Source organism: Antechinus flavipes, chromosome 2 (genome assembly GCF_016432865.1).
Source record: "Antechinus flavipes isolate AdamAnt ecotype Samford, QLD, Australia chromosome 2, AdamAnt_v2, whole genome shotgun sequence".
Lineage (NCBI taxonomy): Eukaryota > Metazoa > Chordata > Mammalia > Dasyuromorphia > Dasyuridae > Antechinus > Antechinus flavipes.
In genome coordinates this window covers 570,290,086-570,310,155 of record NC_067399.1, presented here as the reverse complement: position 1 = coordinate 570,310,155, position 20,070 = coordinate 570,290,086, and the positions used below count along the sequence as shown (strand labels likewise).

At 35.5% G+C, this 20,070-nt stretch overlaps 1 protein-coding gene and 1 long non-coding RNA gene across 2 annotated transcripts in view; one reads left to right on the top strand and one right to left on the bottom strand.

The window, feature by feature from the left end:
- The window catches only part of RASGRF1 (Ras protein specific guanine nucleotide releasing factor 1), a 206,799-nt gene that overhangs the window by 97,431 nt on the left and 89,298 nt on the right, over positions 1-20,070 (top strand). The window contains exon 6 of the mRNA XM_051981142.1: positions 17,767-17,846. Coding sequence (XP_051837102.1) covers positions 17,767-17,846 — 80 coding nt within the window. The remainder of the gene's footprint in view (positions 1-17,766; positions 17,847-20,070) is intronic.
- The window catches only part of LOC127551421 (uncharacterized), a 309,154-nt gene that overhangs the window by 212,485 nt on the left and 76,599 nt on the right, over positions 1-20,070 (bottom strand). The window lies entirely within an intron of this gene.

The window sequence follows — 20,070 nt, the reverse complement described above, 5'->3', positions numbered from 1 at the left end:
TTTCTATCTATTCATGAAAGCATAACACTATACTCTATGTGTATTTAGAAATAATAAAACTGTTTATTTTTAAAATATTCCAAAATTCAGGCTTTTCAATTCAAACTTGCCCTTTCCAAAGTTGCTATGAATTATTGTCCTATAATACTGCATACTCAGAGTTCTCCCCTATTTATGTTTCCTCTCTGTCTCCTTCCATCACTGCTGTGCTTTCTCTCACTTAATATGAGAGCACTTCAAGATCTGCCCTCAATCCTCTTCTCTTCTCTCTCCACTTTCTCTCTCAATTGGTGATTCCAACCACTCTGATGGCTTCAATTATTACCTCTATACAGATCACTTTAAAATTTTTATCCCTAGCCTAACCTTCAGTTCCACATTTCAACTATTTTGTTATATATCTCTACCTGTGCAGTCCAATCTAAAACTCCTAACCAACTCATCTCCTTCCCTTTACTTAATACTTCTACTTTATTTCTATTTAATGGTACTTGTCATCTACTGACTTGTATTATACATATTCTGTACATGGCTTATGTTTCATAACATAATAATAATTATGATAATAAGCCCTCTGAAGACACAGTGTCTTGCATTTCTATATATGCCGCAGTACTTTTTATATATGACAGTCAGTGAATGTGTTAGTAAATGAATGAACAAATCTATCCCAAGACTATAGATAGGATTTCAATCCTGTGGGATCTTAGAAAGCTCTCATCTAGTGTTTTTGATGTTGTCACAAAGCAAGGGAAAATAGGAGAAAGAAGAAAAATATTTCATTCTTCCATGAATATGGCTATGTAGAATAATGCCTTGGAAAGATATAATTCTTTTCTTCCAGCACAATGTCATAAAGTTCCACGAGTGATGACACATACTCTGAAAAGTCAAATTTAGTGGAACGCCTTACCAATGGCAAAACATTCAAGTGACCACCACAAGGTTCAACCCATAGGAAAGAGGCAGAAGGCACAATATAGGGGATTGTACCCAGTCAATATCAGAGCACAGGCCAAGGCGATTAGTGATTGTTATCCAAGTAACTAGAATGCCCCCACCAGTTATGAGGCACTGCTGTCCATGGTAAAGGGAGATACTTTAGCACCAGGCAAATCTGAGATATGATCATGTTATTTATATCTCTACTAAGCAGGCTCTTTTCTGTCCTGTCCCCACCAGCATGAGCCTGAACGTGCTTCAGAAAATCAATATAATTCACATATCAGTCTGTAGGATAAGTTGATGAAGAAATTAAAGAAATGGGTGCTCTTTATATTATAATACAATAATGTAATGTAATTTAATACTACAAATATTGATTAAGTGTATACTGTGGGCAGAAGCAGAGGATAGTACCAAATTTGGATAAGATGTAGTTCAAAGGAGGTTGCTATCAAATGGGGGGAGAAGGGAAGGAAGAATATGACATCAGCATAGATAACTAAAATAAACATTACAAGATAAATATTTCAGAGCATTACAAAATCAAGTGGTGTGTGCAATCCAAAGGGGAAAGCCATGACTAAACAGGGGAATAGGATAAAGAATTCTGGAAAATAAATTGTTTTGAGTTGAACTTTATAGGATGGATAGGCATGCCAACAAATTAAAGAAGGTGGAGAAGGATAGCCCATGTATAAGGAGAAGACAGACCAAAATTTTGCTGGAAGATAGGAGAGACTTGGGCCCATTCAACAGAGAGTTATCTAGTTTGATTGGGAAATTAAATGCATAGAGAGAAATCATATGAGATAGGATTAGAAAGATACAGTGGTACCAGATTAGGAGGAACTATGAATGTCAGGCTGAGTTGAAATTTTAGTTGGTAGTTTGCTCTTCAGAATTCCATCTTCATGTGATTATTTTGCCCAAACCTGAGTTGAGTGAATAAGATTTTAAAATATCTGGATGGTGAAGGAGAAACTATAAAAGGCAGATAAATAGAAAGTAAGAAAGAAAAGAACTATGAAATTGGAAACCCCTTAGTATTTTTTTTTCCTTTAGATTATTGCTCTGCCTGCCCAAAAATGAAATTCCTGTGCTGCTTAGGCAGGACAAAGGGTAAACTAATTTAAGTGGACATATGGTAAATGGTTTTAGCCTTTACTCAGAGAACACTTCTTTTAGGAAATCCAGATGGATTTAAGATACACACACACACACACACACATACACACACATACATACATATATATGTATGTATGTGTGTATATATACACACAAATGTATATCTACATATGTATTTATATATACACATATATATGTATGTAGAGATGAATATAATATACACATATACATACATACCTATATATACATGGATGTGTACATATATGTGTGTGTATGTGGCTGTGTGTGTGTGTGTATGTGTGTATGTATGTATATCCTATCCTAAAGATAAATAAAATACCCTTGACTCTGTCAAGGATGAATATCTTCTTTAGTGTTTGCTCCAATCCCAAGACATATTCTCTGTCTTTGTAAGCCTAAAGAAATTAAGAGAGTGATATGGATTGTGTCTAGCTGACCTCATAGACAAGTTCACAGTATGTTCAGAATGGAATTTCCCATGGAAATCAAGGATTTTCCCAATATGGTATTATTCCTGAAAGCTCCCTCTACCATAATCAAAATTCCCAATCTGGATCTGATAAGCCTTTATTAAGCATCCATTATATGCCAGACCCACAGAATGAATGAATGAGATATCTATTAAGTATAATAATATATTTATATAATAATATAATAAAAATAAATATATAATAAGCAAAGCATTCTGCCATGAGAGTCAACTTATATGGAAAGTTTTAGCTGCAAATCATATGGAAAAGTCTCATGGTCAATGAGGAAAGCAGTTGTTAATGCCTCTTGTTTACTATTATTTTGACTGACAAAATGACAATTTTTGTTGTTCAACCTACTAACAATGCCAAAGATTTTTGTGGCAAGAACTTTTTTCCTGAGTCACCAATAGATATGGCTGTAGCACCTGTAGGAGCAATTGCCAGGTTTTCTCTCCACAGATGTCTGAGAATACTGAGTTGGAAGCTCTGAGATTCTGAAGCCTCTTGGGTACAGGGTTCTGGGCTATCTCCATCAGGACCTGAGGGGAGATGGTAATCATGTTGGCCGTAGTGGTGGTTTATCTTGTCACATGCAGCCCCTTGACTCCCTTTCAGATGGCCTTGCTGCCTCAGCGAGGCTGGCTTATCTGTCCTATGAGAAAATTGGTGGGTAGTTGGTGAGAAGGGTCGATCCTTTCTTCACAGGAGTCATTTCCCCATTTGGCAACTGTTAGGGCTGAGCTACAAGCAGAACTGTGGTCACTCCCAGGGCTCCTATGACTCTGCTTATTGATGGCACCACCACGGGTGAAGATATAAAGCCAAAAAGGAAACAGCCTCTACCTTCAAACAGCTTGCACATGGGGACAGCAGGAGATAAAGGGGGGGAAAAGGGGAGAAATGTACATAGGGAAGTATACCACCACTTTGGAGTGCGAAGTCAGAGAGCTCTTCCAACAATTATAATCAAAAAAACCTTGTATAAGAAGCAACATATGAACTGAGTCTCTCAGGATTCCAGGAATTCTAAGAAGTGGAGGTGATAAAGGAAAACATTCTAGGCAGGAGGAAGTCAAGCCAAAGCCAAGGAGGAGAAAAAGAAAATGCCATATACAGGGATCAGTAAATTGGCTAGTCTGGCTGGAGCATGAGTATGATATGAGTAGGAAGTAATATAAAATCAACCTAGAAATCTAGGATGGAGTCAGGTTGGGAAGGATTTAAAATATCAAACAAAGGAGCATATATTTTATTCTAAAGACAATAGAGAGTCATGAGAGCTTCTTGAGGAGAAGAATGACACTTTTGGAAAATTCTAATTGTTAAGAAGTTTTTCTTAACTACCTCAAGACAAAATTTAAATCTTTGCAACTACTCACCTTTAAGCACTGGCCCCTCCAAAATCATAGCCTCACAGCCAACCAGTCCTGCAAAAGGCCCCCAAACTGCAAGGGATTGTTCCCCTCTTTGAGATGATAAGGGCCACCCCACCCCTGCACCCCCGCCCAGCATGGGATCCAATGCAGGCCACAAAATCTAAGAAGACTGCTAAATCTCTTGCTCCTGGCTGCTTTCCTTTAGTTACTTCTCCTTTCATCCAGAGAGTGCTGTTTCTGTTGCTATGGTTACAGATCCCTTCTCTAATACTGAAGTTGCCAGGCCTGGCCTTAATTTATGGACAAACAGACTTCCTACAGGGCATTGCAGGCTAATGGAGAGAACCCTGGACTAGGAATTAGCAGGCATGATTTCTATTTCTAGCCCTACTGCCTATTTGCTATATGACCTTCCTTGGTTAAAAGAGTTCACCTTTCTAGGTCTGTTTCCCCATCTCTAGAATGGGAATAAGAATTTCAATTCCTGTGCCTGCATGGTATGTTGAAAGATGAATGTTATAATATCTATGAGCTCTTTGATCACTATAGGAAAAGATATTAACCTAATTTGATGCTATTGGCCTCAGTGAATATAAACTGGCTTTCACAAAACCTGCCCAAACCTTCTAGATTGGTTAGCCCAGCTTACAAAGATGTAAAAGGTAAGCCAAAGAAAACTATAAGGGAAGTTCAAAAACTAATGAAAACACAAAATTACCTTTTATCTCCTTTTCTTGATACCACCACTTGTAGCTAAGACTATGAAATTGCACCCCAATCAATGGGTAGAAATGTTTTGTTTCTCTCAATGTGTGATACCGGAAGTATGTTTATCACTTTAGTAATTGGGCCCTGTTACAAATATTGATCACACCTCCTATTCCTCAAGAAAACAAATTCATAAGGAGCCCTGCTGGCATCTACAGGATGGATCTGTGACCAAATCAAAGAAAAAGGAGTGTGCCGTAAGGCTTATAGGAGTAGTTAGGATGTTCTCCTAGTAATCAATGGAATGGGTTTGCTTAGGAAACCAATCCCTGAGATCTTTGTGAAAGGGTTGTGTTGAGGGCAGAGTTTGAGTGTGGAATGGTAGTGTTTTGTCTGTGAGAGAGAATATGGTCTATTATGTGTGAGTACTACTGAACGTAAGTTCAGGGGAGGATTCCTGGACAATTAAAAGGGGTATGAAGATATAATCTCTGATAATTTTCTGAGTGACACTAGATGAAGCATTAGATGGAATCATTTTGAAAAGAGCCCATGATTTGTGGGAATATGGAGACAGTGGTGAATGAGGGCAGTTTGTAAAGGCAGAGACCCCTAGTTTTTACATCCAGTCAACAAAAGGAAACATACACTTTACCCCTTCCCACAAAGCAATAGCAAGTGTCTTGGGACAATGATAAAAGAGTTCAGAGAGATGGTACATTTAATCCCCTAATAGTCTTCACATAGAAAAATAGATCCCCCAGTAGATGAGTATTAGAGGGAAGATGCTAGTGAACCTAGAGCCAGAGCATTAAGTGAATAAGAACTGCAAATTGCTCAAGTCAGAGTTTCATTGATCCTTACCAGAAGGCTAACTGCCATCATATATGTAGACCTATATGGGAATAAACTTCTTGGGGTAGGAGATTTTGCATCTGGGATAGTCTATGGGGAAAGCAAATTTAAAAGGGAGATAAAGGCAAAACATAGTGATTAGTACTGCTCTTTCCTTCCCTTTTTTTGTCTTTGAAAAATATGGACACCCAGGCCCCTGGCTGTTCTCTGATTACCCCCAAAACCAGCCTATATTCATATCGAAAGTTGTCAGGAGTATTGTCCTGATGGCTTTTTGGAGGCTACCTTTATGGGAGATTGTACTATACCACAGATGTCGGTCAGGTGTCCTCTATACAGGATAGATGAGGATAGACTGCTGGGATTAGACTTCAGAAGCTAATATTTAACTGACTTCTGCTATTGGAGGTGTAAAATGGTTTACAACCCACTTTCATATTTTCACTCCAAGTTCAGTCTCAAATAACCATGTTCAGAAACCTTTACCTCTCCTCTCTAGCAGAGTTATTTCATACAAACACATAAATGATGTTCAGAGGGGAAGAGGACCTCAAAAGCCACCTAGTGCAACTGATGTTAGAGCAAGAATTCTCTCTATAATATACCTGGAAGGCAGCCATTGAACTTCTGCTTGAATAAATCGAATGAGAGAGAGCCTTTTCTCAAAGCAGTTTATCCCAATTTTGCTGAGTTCTCATCATTAGGAAATTTTGTCCATGTTGACTATTATTCACACATTTTCAGTCATGTTCCATTGGGAGTTTTCTTGGCAGAGTGGTTTGTCGTTGCCTTCTCTGGTTCATTTTACTAATGAAGAAACTGAGGCACATAGGGTTAAGGGACTTGGCCAAGGTCACAGGGCTAAGTGTCTGAGGTCAGATTTGAACTCAGAAGTCTTCTAACTCCACACCTGTTACTGTGTCACCTAGTGGTTTATTTTGTCCTTACATGGAACTTAGATCCGCCTTTCTGTAACTTTTTCCCCATTGCTCTCCATTCTTTCTTGGGCCCAAATCTAATCCTTTGTCTAAGTGACAGACCTTCAGATATTTGAAGACATTTATCATGTAAGCCCAAAGTCTATCATGTAGACAGTGCCAGGCCTGGAATCAGAAAGACTTATTTTCCTAAGTTTAAATATGGCCTCAGACACTTAATATCAGTGTGACCCTGCACAGGTCACTTAACCCTGTTTGCTTCAGTGGCAACTGAGAAAATGGGATGGAAAAGAAAATGGCAAACCACTCCGATATTTTTGTCAAGAAAACCCCAAATGGAGGCATGAAGATTCGGACAAGACTGAACAATGAGAGGCTATTCCACATGCTGGTTAGACTCCATCAGTTTATCTGTGTCTTCTCTAAAATGTGGTACCCAGAACTAAAGAAAATATTTCTCAAGTAGTCTGATTAGGGCAGATTACAGTGTAATTATTATCTCCTTCTTTCAAAGTATTACAGCTAGGTCCCAATTAGTATGAATAACAATGCTCTGAAGTAGAAATACTATTTAAATTTGCATTCTGTATTTGCACTGAACTAAAGCCAGTTGTCATCTTTTACATTTATATTTATTATAGCTTCACATAGTGCAAATTTGAATACATGTGGCCATTTTTGAAAATTCATTATCTGTACTAATGGAGATCTTATTGTATTCTTCTCTTAATTCAGCAAGATTGCATTGGCTTTCCGAATTGCTATATTGCCCTATTCATTCAACTTTGCAGTTCACTAAAGCTACCAGATATTTTTTCAGATAAGCTGAAGTCTGATGAACTGGCCATGCCTTCTTTCCTTTGCTATTTTGTGCTTATGAAGTTGAATCTTTACCCTAAGTATAATTAATATACAGTTTCCATATGTATTCTTATTATGCTTTATCCTATTAAAGATGGGTTAGGTCTTCTATCCTGAATCTTTAAATCAGCACATTTATTAGCTTTTTCTCCCTTTCAGCCTTCTGTCCCCCTACAAATCTAATAGAGATTTTCATCTATGGTTTCCTTAAAATCTTTGATATAAAGTATTAAATAATTTAGAACCAAGAACCCACCTAGAACATACTATTAGTGACCTCCTAATTTTAACTTGGAGCCATTTGTATTATCTTCTAGTCTATATTTCTCCATCTTATTCATAAGCATAACATGAGAGATCACGTCAAATGATGTTAAAATCTAAACAGACTATATTTAAGCATTTCCTTGATCTAACAATCTAGTGACTGTATCTTGAAAAAGTCATACTGACACTAAAGCATCTTTGTGTCCTTTTTCATCCTTCACTGTTCATTAACCTTCTTTTAGGTAATATATTCTAGAATTTATAACAAATTGTAGTTAAGCTTACTGAGATATAATTTACTAATTCTGCTCTCTTTCCAAGATGGAATGCTGGACCTAGAGTTAAGAAAACCTACATGTAAATATGATTTCAGATATTTAGTAGCTGTGTGACATTAGGCAAGTCAGTTAAATCCTGTCTGCCTTAGTCTTCTTATCTGTTCTGCATGATTACATATATATATATATATATATATATCAAGTTAGGATAATAACATCCACTTCCCAAAGTTGTTGTGAAGATTTAAAAAAAAAAAAGTGCTTTGCAAATATTTTTTTTCTCTTGAGGCAATTGAGGTTAAGTGACCTGTCCAGTAAATATTAAGTGTCTGAGACTAGATTTGAACTCAGGTCCTCCTGATTTCAAGGCTGGTGCTCTATCCACTACACCACCTAGCTACCCCATGCTTTGCAAATCTTAAATAAATGTAAAGTATCTTTATCATTTTCATTTTTCAAATTGGTACTTTTGCTCTTCCTCAGTCCTAAAGCATCCCATTCCCTAAGATCTATCAATCAACAAGCATTTATAACGGATTTTATCATGTGACCAGGCACTGTACTAAGATTTGAAAATATAAAAAGAACAGTCCCTGTCCTGAAGGAACATATGTTCTAACCAGGAGACGATAAACATGTATATGCACATAATGAAATAATATAATATAGTACAATATGCATAAGCATCATATAATACATATACATACAATATATCTGTTTCCCCATTAGACTGTCTCTCCATATATATGTATACTTATATACATATGTGTACAAGTGTATAAATTTTATATTTATATTATGTATACATATATACATTATATACATATATGTATATACACATATGCAATATGAATTCAAGGCAGATGGACTAACCTTAGCAAGAAAGAAATTACAATTAGGGAGATGAGGGATGGCCTCAAGCATGAGGGAATATAATCCAAGTCTTAAGGAAGGCAAGAATCCTTTCAAATATCACTGAAAGTGGCTCAGCCCAATGTATCTGGCAGTTCTTTCAAATCTCCAAGATAGAGTTTATCAGGACCTAGAAATCTAAAATCATCCAGGTGTCCTCTTACCAATTCCCTACCTACTTGACATTTCAATTTCTTATTAGCCATTTTTATCCTATTCTTTTTAATTCACAAATTTCTACTTGATAGAAAAAAAAGCACAAAGCCAATTGTACTCTAAATCACAAATAATTCACATTAACTATGTAAATCTAATCACCTTAAAGTCTAAAAGCAACTTGTGGTCAATCTCTAATTAGAGTGATAGTTAATACTTTGGACAATAGAATTAGAACAGCCTAGAAAGCAGTTTAAAAGTGATGAACTCTTGCACTTGGGTTTAAAAATTCAATTATACAAATGAAGAATTGAAGAAATTTGACTTAGCATTTGTATTTTTTTAAAAGATCTAAGTAATAATACATAGTATATTAGTACTATGTGGCTGCCCCTAAATACTGCATAGTAGTAGATTTAAGCTTTGTTTACAAAGAAACAAAGTTTCCAGAAAATGTGAGGTGATAACTTACTTCACACTGGACAGACCTCATCTGGAGAACTGTGTTCTGTTCTACACATCATATTTTGAAAGAAATATTGACAAACTAGGTCATAATCAAGAAGGTTAGGAAACTGAGAACCATGGTTTTTTTTCCTTGGAAACTCCTGAGGACAGATGCAGGATCAATGAGTGAAATTTATGAGAATTGATATTGCAATTAGAACTTTCTAACAACCTAAGCTGTCCCAAACGAAATAAACTATAAAGTGAAGTTATGAAGCCCCATCATTGGAAAGGTAAAGTAAAAGATATATAATCTTGAATTAACTATATTATTTAAACATGGAAAGACTTAAACGAATTGATGCAAAGTGAAGTTAGCAGAACATTACATACAGTACAAGCAACAATGTGTGATGATCAACTATGAACAACTTAGATCTCAGAAATACAATAAACTAAGACAGTTTCAAAGGACTCATAATGAAAAGTGCTATCCAATGAAAGAACTGATGGATTCTAAATGCAGATCAAAGCATATTATTTTCATTTTCTTTATTTTTTTTCATGGTTTTCTTCTGACCTGTTTTTTCTTTTACCACATGACTAGTTTGAATGTTCTATATGGTTACATATACATAACCTCTATCAAATTACTTACTATCTTAGGAATGGAGTGGTGAGAAGAAGAGAGATAATTTGAAACTCACATTTTTTTAATGAATGTTAAAAATTGTCTTTATATGTAATTGAAAGAGATCCCTGTATGTAGTAACAGATTAAACTTGAAAACTTAAAAGTTCCATCCAACTTTACAATTCAATTTTATCTGAGTCACCAGTAAAAAAAAAAAAAAAAAAAAAAAAAAAATTCAATTCCATAACTTAAATCCAAACAAAATTATGGTTGTCTAGCATAATATAGAGATAGAGAGCTAATCTCTAAGTATGACCTATGTTCAAGTCTCTGATGGCAGTGTGACCTTACACAAAACACATTTCCAAGAATCAGGACTAAGCTGCATTGATAGAGTTCCCTCAGAGAATTCCTTCTTTTGATGAAATCACAGGTCTGGTTTCAAAATGAAAAGTACAAGTTACTGGAGATCCAAAGATAAAACTAAGAAATAGTCTCTGCCCTCAAGTTACTTATCAACCAATTGGAGATAAATCCATTTTACTCAGCTAAACTGGTTCTTCTACAATGCACAATGTTTGTGGACAGCACTATAACTCAAAGTCTTTTGAGATTTGTAGAACCTGCCAAAGCTTGTATCCTACTGCTATCTTCTTTGAGATTCAGGGTAATTTCCAAGCCACAATGTACTATCAGAGTAAGACCTTCAGGAAGCTTTAACCTTGTTGAAATTACTCTATTTCTATCTTCATAAGTTTATAGCATCATAATATTTAGCCCTAGAAGGGACTTTAAAGATCATATAACCCAGAGGTCAAACACATAGCCCAGAACATGCCTGAGGGCTCTCTGAACCTGATTAAAACTTAATTGGGAAATATTTTTAAAGGAATAAAATTAAAATGGAATACAAATACTATTATAGTTATATATAATTTTCTAAGTCAATATGCAGCCAACAGTGATCCTTACATGCACTTTAGTGACTAACATTTTTATTTTAGTTTGACATCACTAATCTAATTCAACCCCATTTTACCGATAAGAAAACTGAGTTCTATAGAGATGACCTATATGCACATAGTCATAGACTCCTAATTTTTTTCTAAATATATTTTCAAAATGTATTTTACCACAAATAGAAATTAAGGTAAACCCTCCAAATTTGGTAATGTTTAAATGTTTAAATGTTTTAATTAAATATATTAATTCCCTTTTGTCTCTCTCCTTCCTTCCCCTCCTTCCTCCCAAAAAAAGACCTTTTATTTCCTCGTCCTTGGAGGATTATCAAAGAAACTGGATGCCTAGCAGAGGTGTGGTCAGCCTAGATTTTTTTGGAGAAGTCGGGCAAATCTCTCATGATTAAAACTAGCATGAAAATGCATGGACTTTAGAAGTCCTTGATAGTGACCCATGGTTGTACATCAGCTAACAGCAGAATCAACTTAATAACCTATTTGACCTTAGACAAGCAACTTAACCTCTCTATGCCTCACTATTCCCATCTGCCAAATAGAAATAAAAATATCTGTCCTACCTATCTCATAGCAATAAGATGAGGAGATGGAATTCAATGTTCTTTGAAAGAAAAAATGCTATGTAAATAAAAGAGGGGAAAGGGGGAAAAGTCAGGAGACCTGGGAGAAAAGAATATTAAGAAGGAGGAGGTGATCAACGGTATCATATTTTGGAAAGATTTCTCTCCCTGTTTCCCTTAGTAATTAATTATTGGTTCTGACACTTACTAGTTCTGTGATTTTATGCAAGTCACATCATTTCTCTAGACTTCAGCTAGCTTATCTGTGAAATGCAGGGATGGGGACTGAAGGACATTTCATAAAGGTCCCTTCTAGCATTGATATACTTACTGTAAAGTGTTATCACTAATAATGTGATCAGGAATAACTTCCCAAAGTGAGCTCACATAGAGCTCACATAGATCCTAGTGATCCTAGGAGAACAAATGAAGCTTCTTCCCTACAAATGATAATTATAAAAGAGGGGAATTAGAGACTCTGATGATGTCTCTAAGGCCAACAGCAAAAAGTAGTAAAGACACAATCACCTGTTCTCAGCAGAGGATGCAAAAGAGTAGTTCTTGTGTTCTAGGCATTTCTGTAACAAGGGTGAATTCAAAACCCCAGAGGCCTACATCTCTTAATAAAAATAACAGCATGCTATTAAGTAAAAATGTGTTAGCTAATTACTAGTACCCTGACACAAGCCACAGTAGTCATATGGGCATTTAGAATTAAGTAGGCTGACAAGTCTTATTAAAAACAAATTGCTAAGATGGTCTACAGGTGAAGGCCAAGCAAAATAATTAAATACCAAATTGTTTCTTTTTCTTGCTATAAATAGAAAAACATTTTGAATTTTTGTTTCATTTTGCCCAAAGTGTGAAAGAAGTAGATTATCTTTCTGCCAGCATTCCTTATTTCCAATGCTTATAACTACAACAGGTAAAGAATCAACAGACCAAAGTTCAAATCCTTAGTTCTATCACTTATTAACCATGACCTTGAAAAATAATTCGTTTCTCTGAGTCTCACTTTCGACATCTTGGCATGCTGGGCTATTGGCAGTGGTCTTGGTTTTTGTCTTGCCACTGAATTTCTATGACTCTAGAAGAGCGAGTGAGGCTGACAACTTTGTGTAACTCTCTGCCTCACTTAAATCCAATTCACAGGTAAATCAAGACATCATCGATGATGTCATTGGCCCTCTTCAAAAATGAAGGATGAACAATAACAATAAGATGACAATAACACATATTATCTAATTCATAGGATCATTATAAAGAAAATGTGTAGCAATTTGCAAAGCATTTTATAAGCATAATTAAGATATAGATGTGAATTAGTAACCAAAATATTAATAACTTTAAGAGCCAATAGTATAGTGGATAGAGCACCAGACCTAGAATCCAAAAGATCTAGGTTTGAATCCTGTTGAAGATACTTACAAGTTGTATTACTTTAGGTGAGTCATTAAGAGTCTCCCGGCCTGTTTCTTTATCTGTGAAATGAAGGAGCTAGACCTGTCAAGTCTCTTGAGTTCTATACTTAAGATCCTATCACAAAAGGCTAAATCAGGCAGTTAGGCAATAAGCATTTACTAAGTTCTTAAGCCCAGGAAAATAAAATACTAGCAAAAATATAGTTCCTACCCTCAAGGAGTTTATATTCTAATGGGAGAAGACACTTTAAAAGGGAAATAAAATGTGGGGGAGAGAAGTTAACCTTTATAGAAATCTCATGGTTAAGTTTGAATTGTCAAAGAAGACTAGTTTAAGACTCCCCAGATTGGAAATTTCAGGAAGGAGAAGGAGGCCACAGGAGCAGAGCCAGGAGACAACTGAGGTATCATGGCCAAATGGGGACAGCTGATATGGGGCTTTTCTCTAAAACAGAGATTCTTAGAAGAACTCACCAATAGGAGGAGTTACTATGTACAGAGTCAGGAGGCAGTGGAACTGTAGTAAATAATCCAAATAAAATGTAACATTATTAACAGCTAACCCCTATATAAAAATATGCTGATCCATTTTTATGGAAAGCTTACTTTTTAGTACTTAATAAATGCTTGTGGATTGATCGACTCTGTGCTAGGATAGTTCATGTATTATCACTATCGTGTAATTAGTATATAAATTTGGACTATTGCATTAATAATGTATGTTTTAATGTTTTTTTACCTGAACCTGTGATTTCATTAGAATAGGGAAAATTTTGATATGAAAAATCCTCCCTCCAATAAAAATTAGCAGCTCATGTACATCATTTTAGAGAGTTAAATGAAAAAGGTTGTCATTTACCCAATACATTTTGGGTAATAGGTAGGAATTGAACCCAGTCTTTCCTAACTTCAAAGCCACTATCTACTATGCCATACTATTTCTCAATAATATAAATAATTAATATCTGTAATGTTTCTCAATAATATCAATATCATTTTGTACCAATAATACTGATTCCCATTTATACGAGTAGATGGCCATATGAACAGCAAAGATTTTGCTTCTTCCCCCACAGGATACTAATCTCCTCTCATCTACCAAATTCAAAAGAATTGAGTCTTGGCTTATAATAATAGTAATAATAATAATAATAATAATAATTCCTAAAATTATATAGCAAAGCAGAATCAGATCTGGTCAAGAATTCATTTTTACAGTCTACTTGAGAAGACAATTATTTATTGAATAAAATGCATCTATGTAACTTATAGGTCCTAGGATCAAAGATCAATCTATAGTACTTTAATAACAATGCATTGGAATAAGGTCCTAATTGGCCAGTCTCTTGGCACCTTTTTCTAATCTTGAACAGCTACCAGATTGACATATTAAATCACAGATCTTTATCTTGTCAAGAGAAGAGGAATATCACTCCCCCATTCAAGAAACTTCTGTGACTCCCTATTACTTCTTCTTCTTGAAAACCTTAATGTTTTTATTAAACAAATCAATTAACTTCATTGGACCTCACTTCTCTCAATGGATTAAATAAAGAAAATAAAGGAAATGGATTAGTTGATTATTTTTAGCCATTAGCAGGTAATCATGTGACCTTTGCTTGGAAATCTCCACTGATAGGAAACTCACTATTTCCATTTACTTTTTTTTATTAAACTTTTTTATTTACAAAACATATGCATGGGTAATTTTTCAACATTGACCCTTGAAAAACTTTCTGTTCCAAATTTTTCCCTCCTTCCCCCAACCCCTTCCCTTAGATGATAGATAGTCCAATACATGCTAAATATGTTAAAATATATGTTAAATCCAATATATATGTATGTATATTTATAAAGTTATCTTGCTGCACAAGAAAAATCTGATCTACAAAGAAAAAAAAAAACCTGAGAAGGAAAACAAAATGCAAGCAAACATCAACAGAAAGTGTGAAAATGCTATGTTATGGTCCACACTCAGTTCCCACAGACCTCTTTGTGAGTGTATATGGCTTTCTTCATCACTGAACAATCAGAACTGGTTTGAATCATCTCATTGTTGAAGAGAGCCATGTCCATCAAAACTGATCATCATATAGTCTTGTTGTTGCCATGTATAATGATCTCCTGGTCCTACTCATTTCACTTAGTATCAGTTCATATAAGTCTCTCCAGGTCTCTCTGAAATCATCCTGTTGGTCATTTCTTACAGAACAATAATATTCTATAACATTCATATATCACAATTTATTCAGCCATTCTCCAATTGGTGGACATCCATTCAGTTTACAGTTTCTAGCCACTACAAAAAGGGATATTTTTGCACATGTGGGTCCCTTTTCTTCCTTTAAGATCCCTTTGGGATATAAGTCCAGTAGAAGCACTGCTGGAGTCCCTATTACTTCTATGAAAAAATTCAAATGCTCTCTGGCATTTAAAGTCATTTATAATTTAACTGCTCTCCTGACTACTTTGTTTCACACACTCTCCACTTCAACCAAACTGACCTACCTGCTCATACTAGAATGTGACAAGCTATCTGTATAGACTGTCCTGTTTTCTGTTGCTGAGGATATTCTCCTTCTTTACATCTGCCATTTGGAATCCCTAAATCCCTTCAATAGTCACTCAAAAGCTATCTCTTTTAAAAGGTCTTTTCTAGTTTCTCCACTTCTTAAAGCCTTTCTCCTAAATAACTTGGGATTTTTTTTCATATATCCTTTTATATTTATCTGTAATATTATTCCTTCAGTAGAGAGTAAGTTTCTAGTGGGAGGAACTCTTTTGATGTTGTCTTTGTGTGTGTGTGTGTGTGTGTGTATATATATATATATATATATATATATATATATATATATATTATATATATATATATATAGTATTTTCTTTGTATCTCCAACATATAATAGAACATAGTAGATTTTGGGTATTTGTTGATTGACTGATTCATTAATTCATTGATTGAAAAACAGCTTTATATGAATAAACACATGATTCAATCCTCAGCTGGTCAACAAGTTAGAGTAACAATGGCCACAGAAAAAGTCATCATAATCTTTGGCAGCTATATCCAAAAGCAGCCTAGAATACAATTAAAATAATGCTTTCTTCTTTATACTTTCTCTTTTGAGGTTGTGTTCTCAAATGATCACATGGTCAAAACCCTAAGTACTCTAACATTAGGAATACACTGAGGCTTCACTATCATCATCAACAACAAACATTGAAAAGTGCTGCACTAAAGACTTGGAGGGGTATATCGACATCACCAGCACCATTATCATCATTTGCATCATCACCAATCATTATCATCAGAGCTTTCATTAACATTGAACTTTGAGGTTTGCAAAATGCTTTACATATGCTACATACCCAGGAAATAGGTACTTTTATTATCCCCATCTTACACTGGAGAAAACTAAAAGTCAAAGATGTTGTCACTTCCCCATTGGATCTAAACTCAGGATTTCCCGATTCAAAGTCCAAATTCTATTTTCTATGTCACCTAGAAATATTAAATACAATTCTTTCTCTCAAATTGCTTACAGATTCACAAATAGATGGTCTTTGAAGGTTTTGTGATTAGCCAATCATGTGACTGTGATGTAATGGGGTGAGACCCCATGATTACTCATTCCAAAAATGAATGTCTGGAGGTGTGATGTCTATAGTTTGTTTTTCAGGACTTTTGTAGCCTCAAAATGTTTTTTTAAGAAGGGAAGTCCAAATTCACCTAAATTCTATGCTATAAAAAAAAAAAAAAAGACACTAATCATGTGGTTCTAGTAACTTCTTAGTGTCTCATTCACCTTAAATATCACTTTAAGTATCAGAAGATCTCTGGGGTCAGTGAGGTATAATAAAAAAAATTAGGGAGGGAGAATTGAATTTGAATCCCCATTGTGATACCATTCCTCTATTTAAAACCAGCCAGGTCTTTAATCTCTCTTAGCTTCAGTTTTGTCATCTATAAATTGGGGGAGGGAAGTACTTGCCCTGCCTACCTCAGGGTTGTTGTGAAGAAGGTGCTTTGTAAGCCATCAAGTTCTAGAATGTGAGTGACTGATAGTTCTTCTCCCTTTTTAGAGATGAGATTAAGCAAATACTGATTCTGAGCATGTATAAATCATTCATATAAATTAAGACATTCTCAGATTTAAAGAAATTAGATGAGGTCCAAAAGACATTAGGCAGCAGCCTCCCAAAAAGGGCAATAAACTCTAGTGTCCCTTTCTAATTCCTTCCTGTTACTTTTTCAAAGCAGCTTGTGTTTAGGGAAGGCACACTGGATGCATGTACAGCAAGCAGAGGTTTATGTTCTCGCTACCAGCTGATAATGCATGGGGCATGAAAAAATAGAGTGGGAGTACAAGAAAAGAGTGGGGGAGTTGCCAAGGAGGAGGAAGGGCAGTACAAATAGGGGCATCTGGTGACCATGTTCTCCAGTTCAGAGATTTATGAACATCCCCCAATAAACACTGTAGTACCAAGCATTTTGGGTAACTGAAAATGAAAATATCTGTTCCACTAGAGGAGTTTAGGAAAGAAGAAATAAGTTGGTTTAGACATGAGAATGATCACAGGGTATGTTTACCATTCTGTCTCTGCTTCTCAGTAGGAAAAAAAAAACCCACTATCAGAAAGAGCCCTTCCCCAACTAACTTTTCCGTAGAGATTCCCTTGAAAGACAGGAGGGAAATTATTATTATTATTTTTTTTTTTGCTATGCTCCAGGGATCACATCAAAAAACCAGAAAATATGTTTTTGCTGTGTTCTACTTCAAGTGGAAATCTAACTATGTGCTTTATTTTTCAGTGAAACAATCATGTTTTTGCATCAGATTTTTTACCAAGGCCTCAAAGCCCGGATATCCAGCTGGCCAACATTAGTGCTTGGTGAGTAATGATGAACACTTGGAAATTAGATATTTGACTAATTTAACAGCATTTTTCATTAAAGACCACATTTCAGAGTACCTATTGACCTATCTTTGAAGCCTAGACTGGCTTTCACCTCACATGATTACTCCACCACCAAGAAGAAATCCCTCTACTAACTGTTCTGAAGTGTCATCTGGACTCATGACCGAGATAAATTAATTTTTAATTCCAGGCAAATTATCCCAGTGAGGTTTGGGAGGCTTTATTATTGTTCTTAATTCAAAGACTACTTTGAAGTGATTCACCTTTTTTATATATGAAAATTACTTCAAACCTAAACCCTTTTTCCAGTTAAATACTTGGTGTTTCTTTAAAAAGAAAATAAAATTCCAAAATAGGGAACAAATAAATGAGTGGTTACAATGTACATAATATCCCTCTGCTGGGGGTTCAGAGTATATGTTAAAGAACAGATGTTCGTACTTTCAGGAATTCACAAGCAGATTTAACCAGGACTGGATGGGATCACAAAACTTAAGAAATTTCAGAAATTATCCAGACCACCTCACTCACTCATTTTTTAGATAAAAAAAACTAAAAACAGGTAAAATAAAACAAGTTTTAAGGTCATGCAGGTAATAAGCAAATAGCAAAACTAGGATTTAAAAACCTAGTTCTATTTATTCTAAATCCAATATTCTTTTCACAAAATCATACTTTCCTCCTGTACAAGAATATATATAATGGGTTCAGTAAACTAGAACCTTTTTGACTTCCCCAAAGAGGCAGACTTATCTACATGCAGCCAAAACAGCTGGATATGAATCAAAATCCATAAATGTTCGGATGGAAAAGTGTCATCGAACAATGAGCTCAATCACAAGGCAGCAAGCATCTGAGAAGTCATATATCCTCCCAAATTGATTATGCAGAATCTAGGAACAAAGACTGGGACTGCTGAGTGTCAGCAGTCATGGAAATCTTTTCAATTCATTTTGGTAACATGCTGCTATCATTTTCAGCAAGAAAACATATCACTAAGCCACACTACCCCCATACATTTAATTAGCCACATTAGTGCTATTGAGGGAGGGAGGGTGTAGGAGTGTTGGCAGGCAAATAATTCTGGAATATCAGGCCATTTTCAGACCAAACTCCCTTGTATCTTCTCAAAGTTGTAGAATTCTTGGGAATCTGACTACTTTGGACTCTCTTGTTCAACTTGTATTTTCTTAATATTCTAGCTATTTAACTTTCCAGTGTCTCCCTCTCTCAATTTGCTTGAAGGAGAGCAGATTAGCGAGGAAAAAGAAAAATAGAAAGATGATACAGGAATAAGCTTTGGTGCAGTGGTTAGAGCACCGTGCCTTGAGTCAGGAGTACCTGAGTTTAAATCCAGTCTCAGACACTTACTAGGTGCATGTCTGAGCAAGTCATTAATCCTATTGAGCTCAGTAAAATGGGGAGAAAATGGCAAATCACTCCAGCATCTTTGCAAAGAAAACCCTAAATGGGGCCATAGAGAGTTGGATAACTGAATAAAAACAAAACAGGGGAAAGAGCATTTGCTCTGGAGTCAGAGGAACTAAGTTCAAATTCTATTTTTGTTACCTACTATCTGTTGGCTATAAGTCAACTCATCTTACCTGTCTAGGTCTTAGTTTCATAATCTGTAAAATGAGAAGGATGGGAACTGATCAACCTCTAAGGCCCTTGCCAGTTCTAAACTTATAACATTACCTTGTTGTGTCAGGCTATTTTCTTTCCTCCTCCTTTCCACCAACAAGGAAGACCACAAAAACTTTATACTTGGAAAACTTGGAAATACAGAGATTTTTTTTTACTCAAACAGGATAATCTTTCTAAAAGAAAAAAAAAAAACTTCTCCAGAAGAACCAGAGGCTAGATGCTAGCCAGATGTTGCTTGAATATTACAGACAATAGCACTTCTTTGAGAAGTTGAAGTTGTCCTTGGCAACCACTACTTTAGCAACATCTGATATAAGTTGTCTTCTTTGTTGGAGCTTCAAGTTGCAGGTTCAAACTCATGCCAGAATAAAACTGCCCCATCTCACCTCCCTAACAAAACTTTTGAAAAAGAACTGTTAATTTAAGGCAGAGATTCAAATCAGCTTCACAAAAAATCTCAGAATGGCAGATTATATAGCATTTCAGGCACACTAAAGCTACAAAAAGGTGAGGTGAAGACAAGGCACGGTTGTCTTAGTTAAACTTGTTT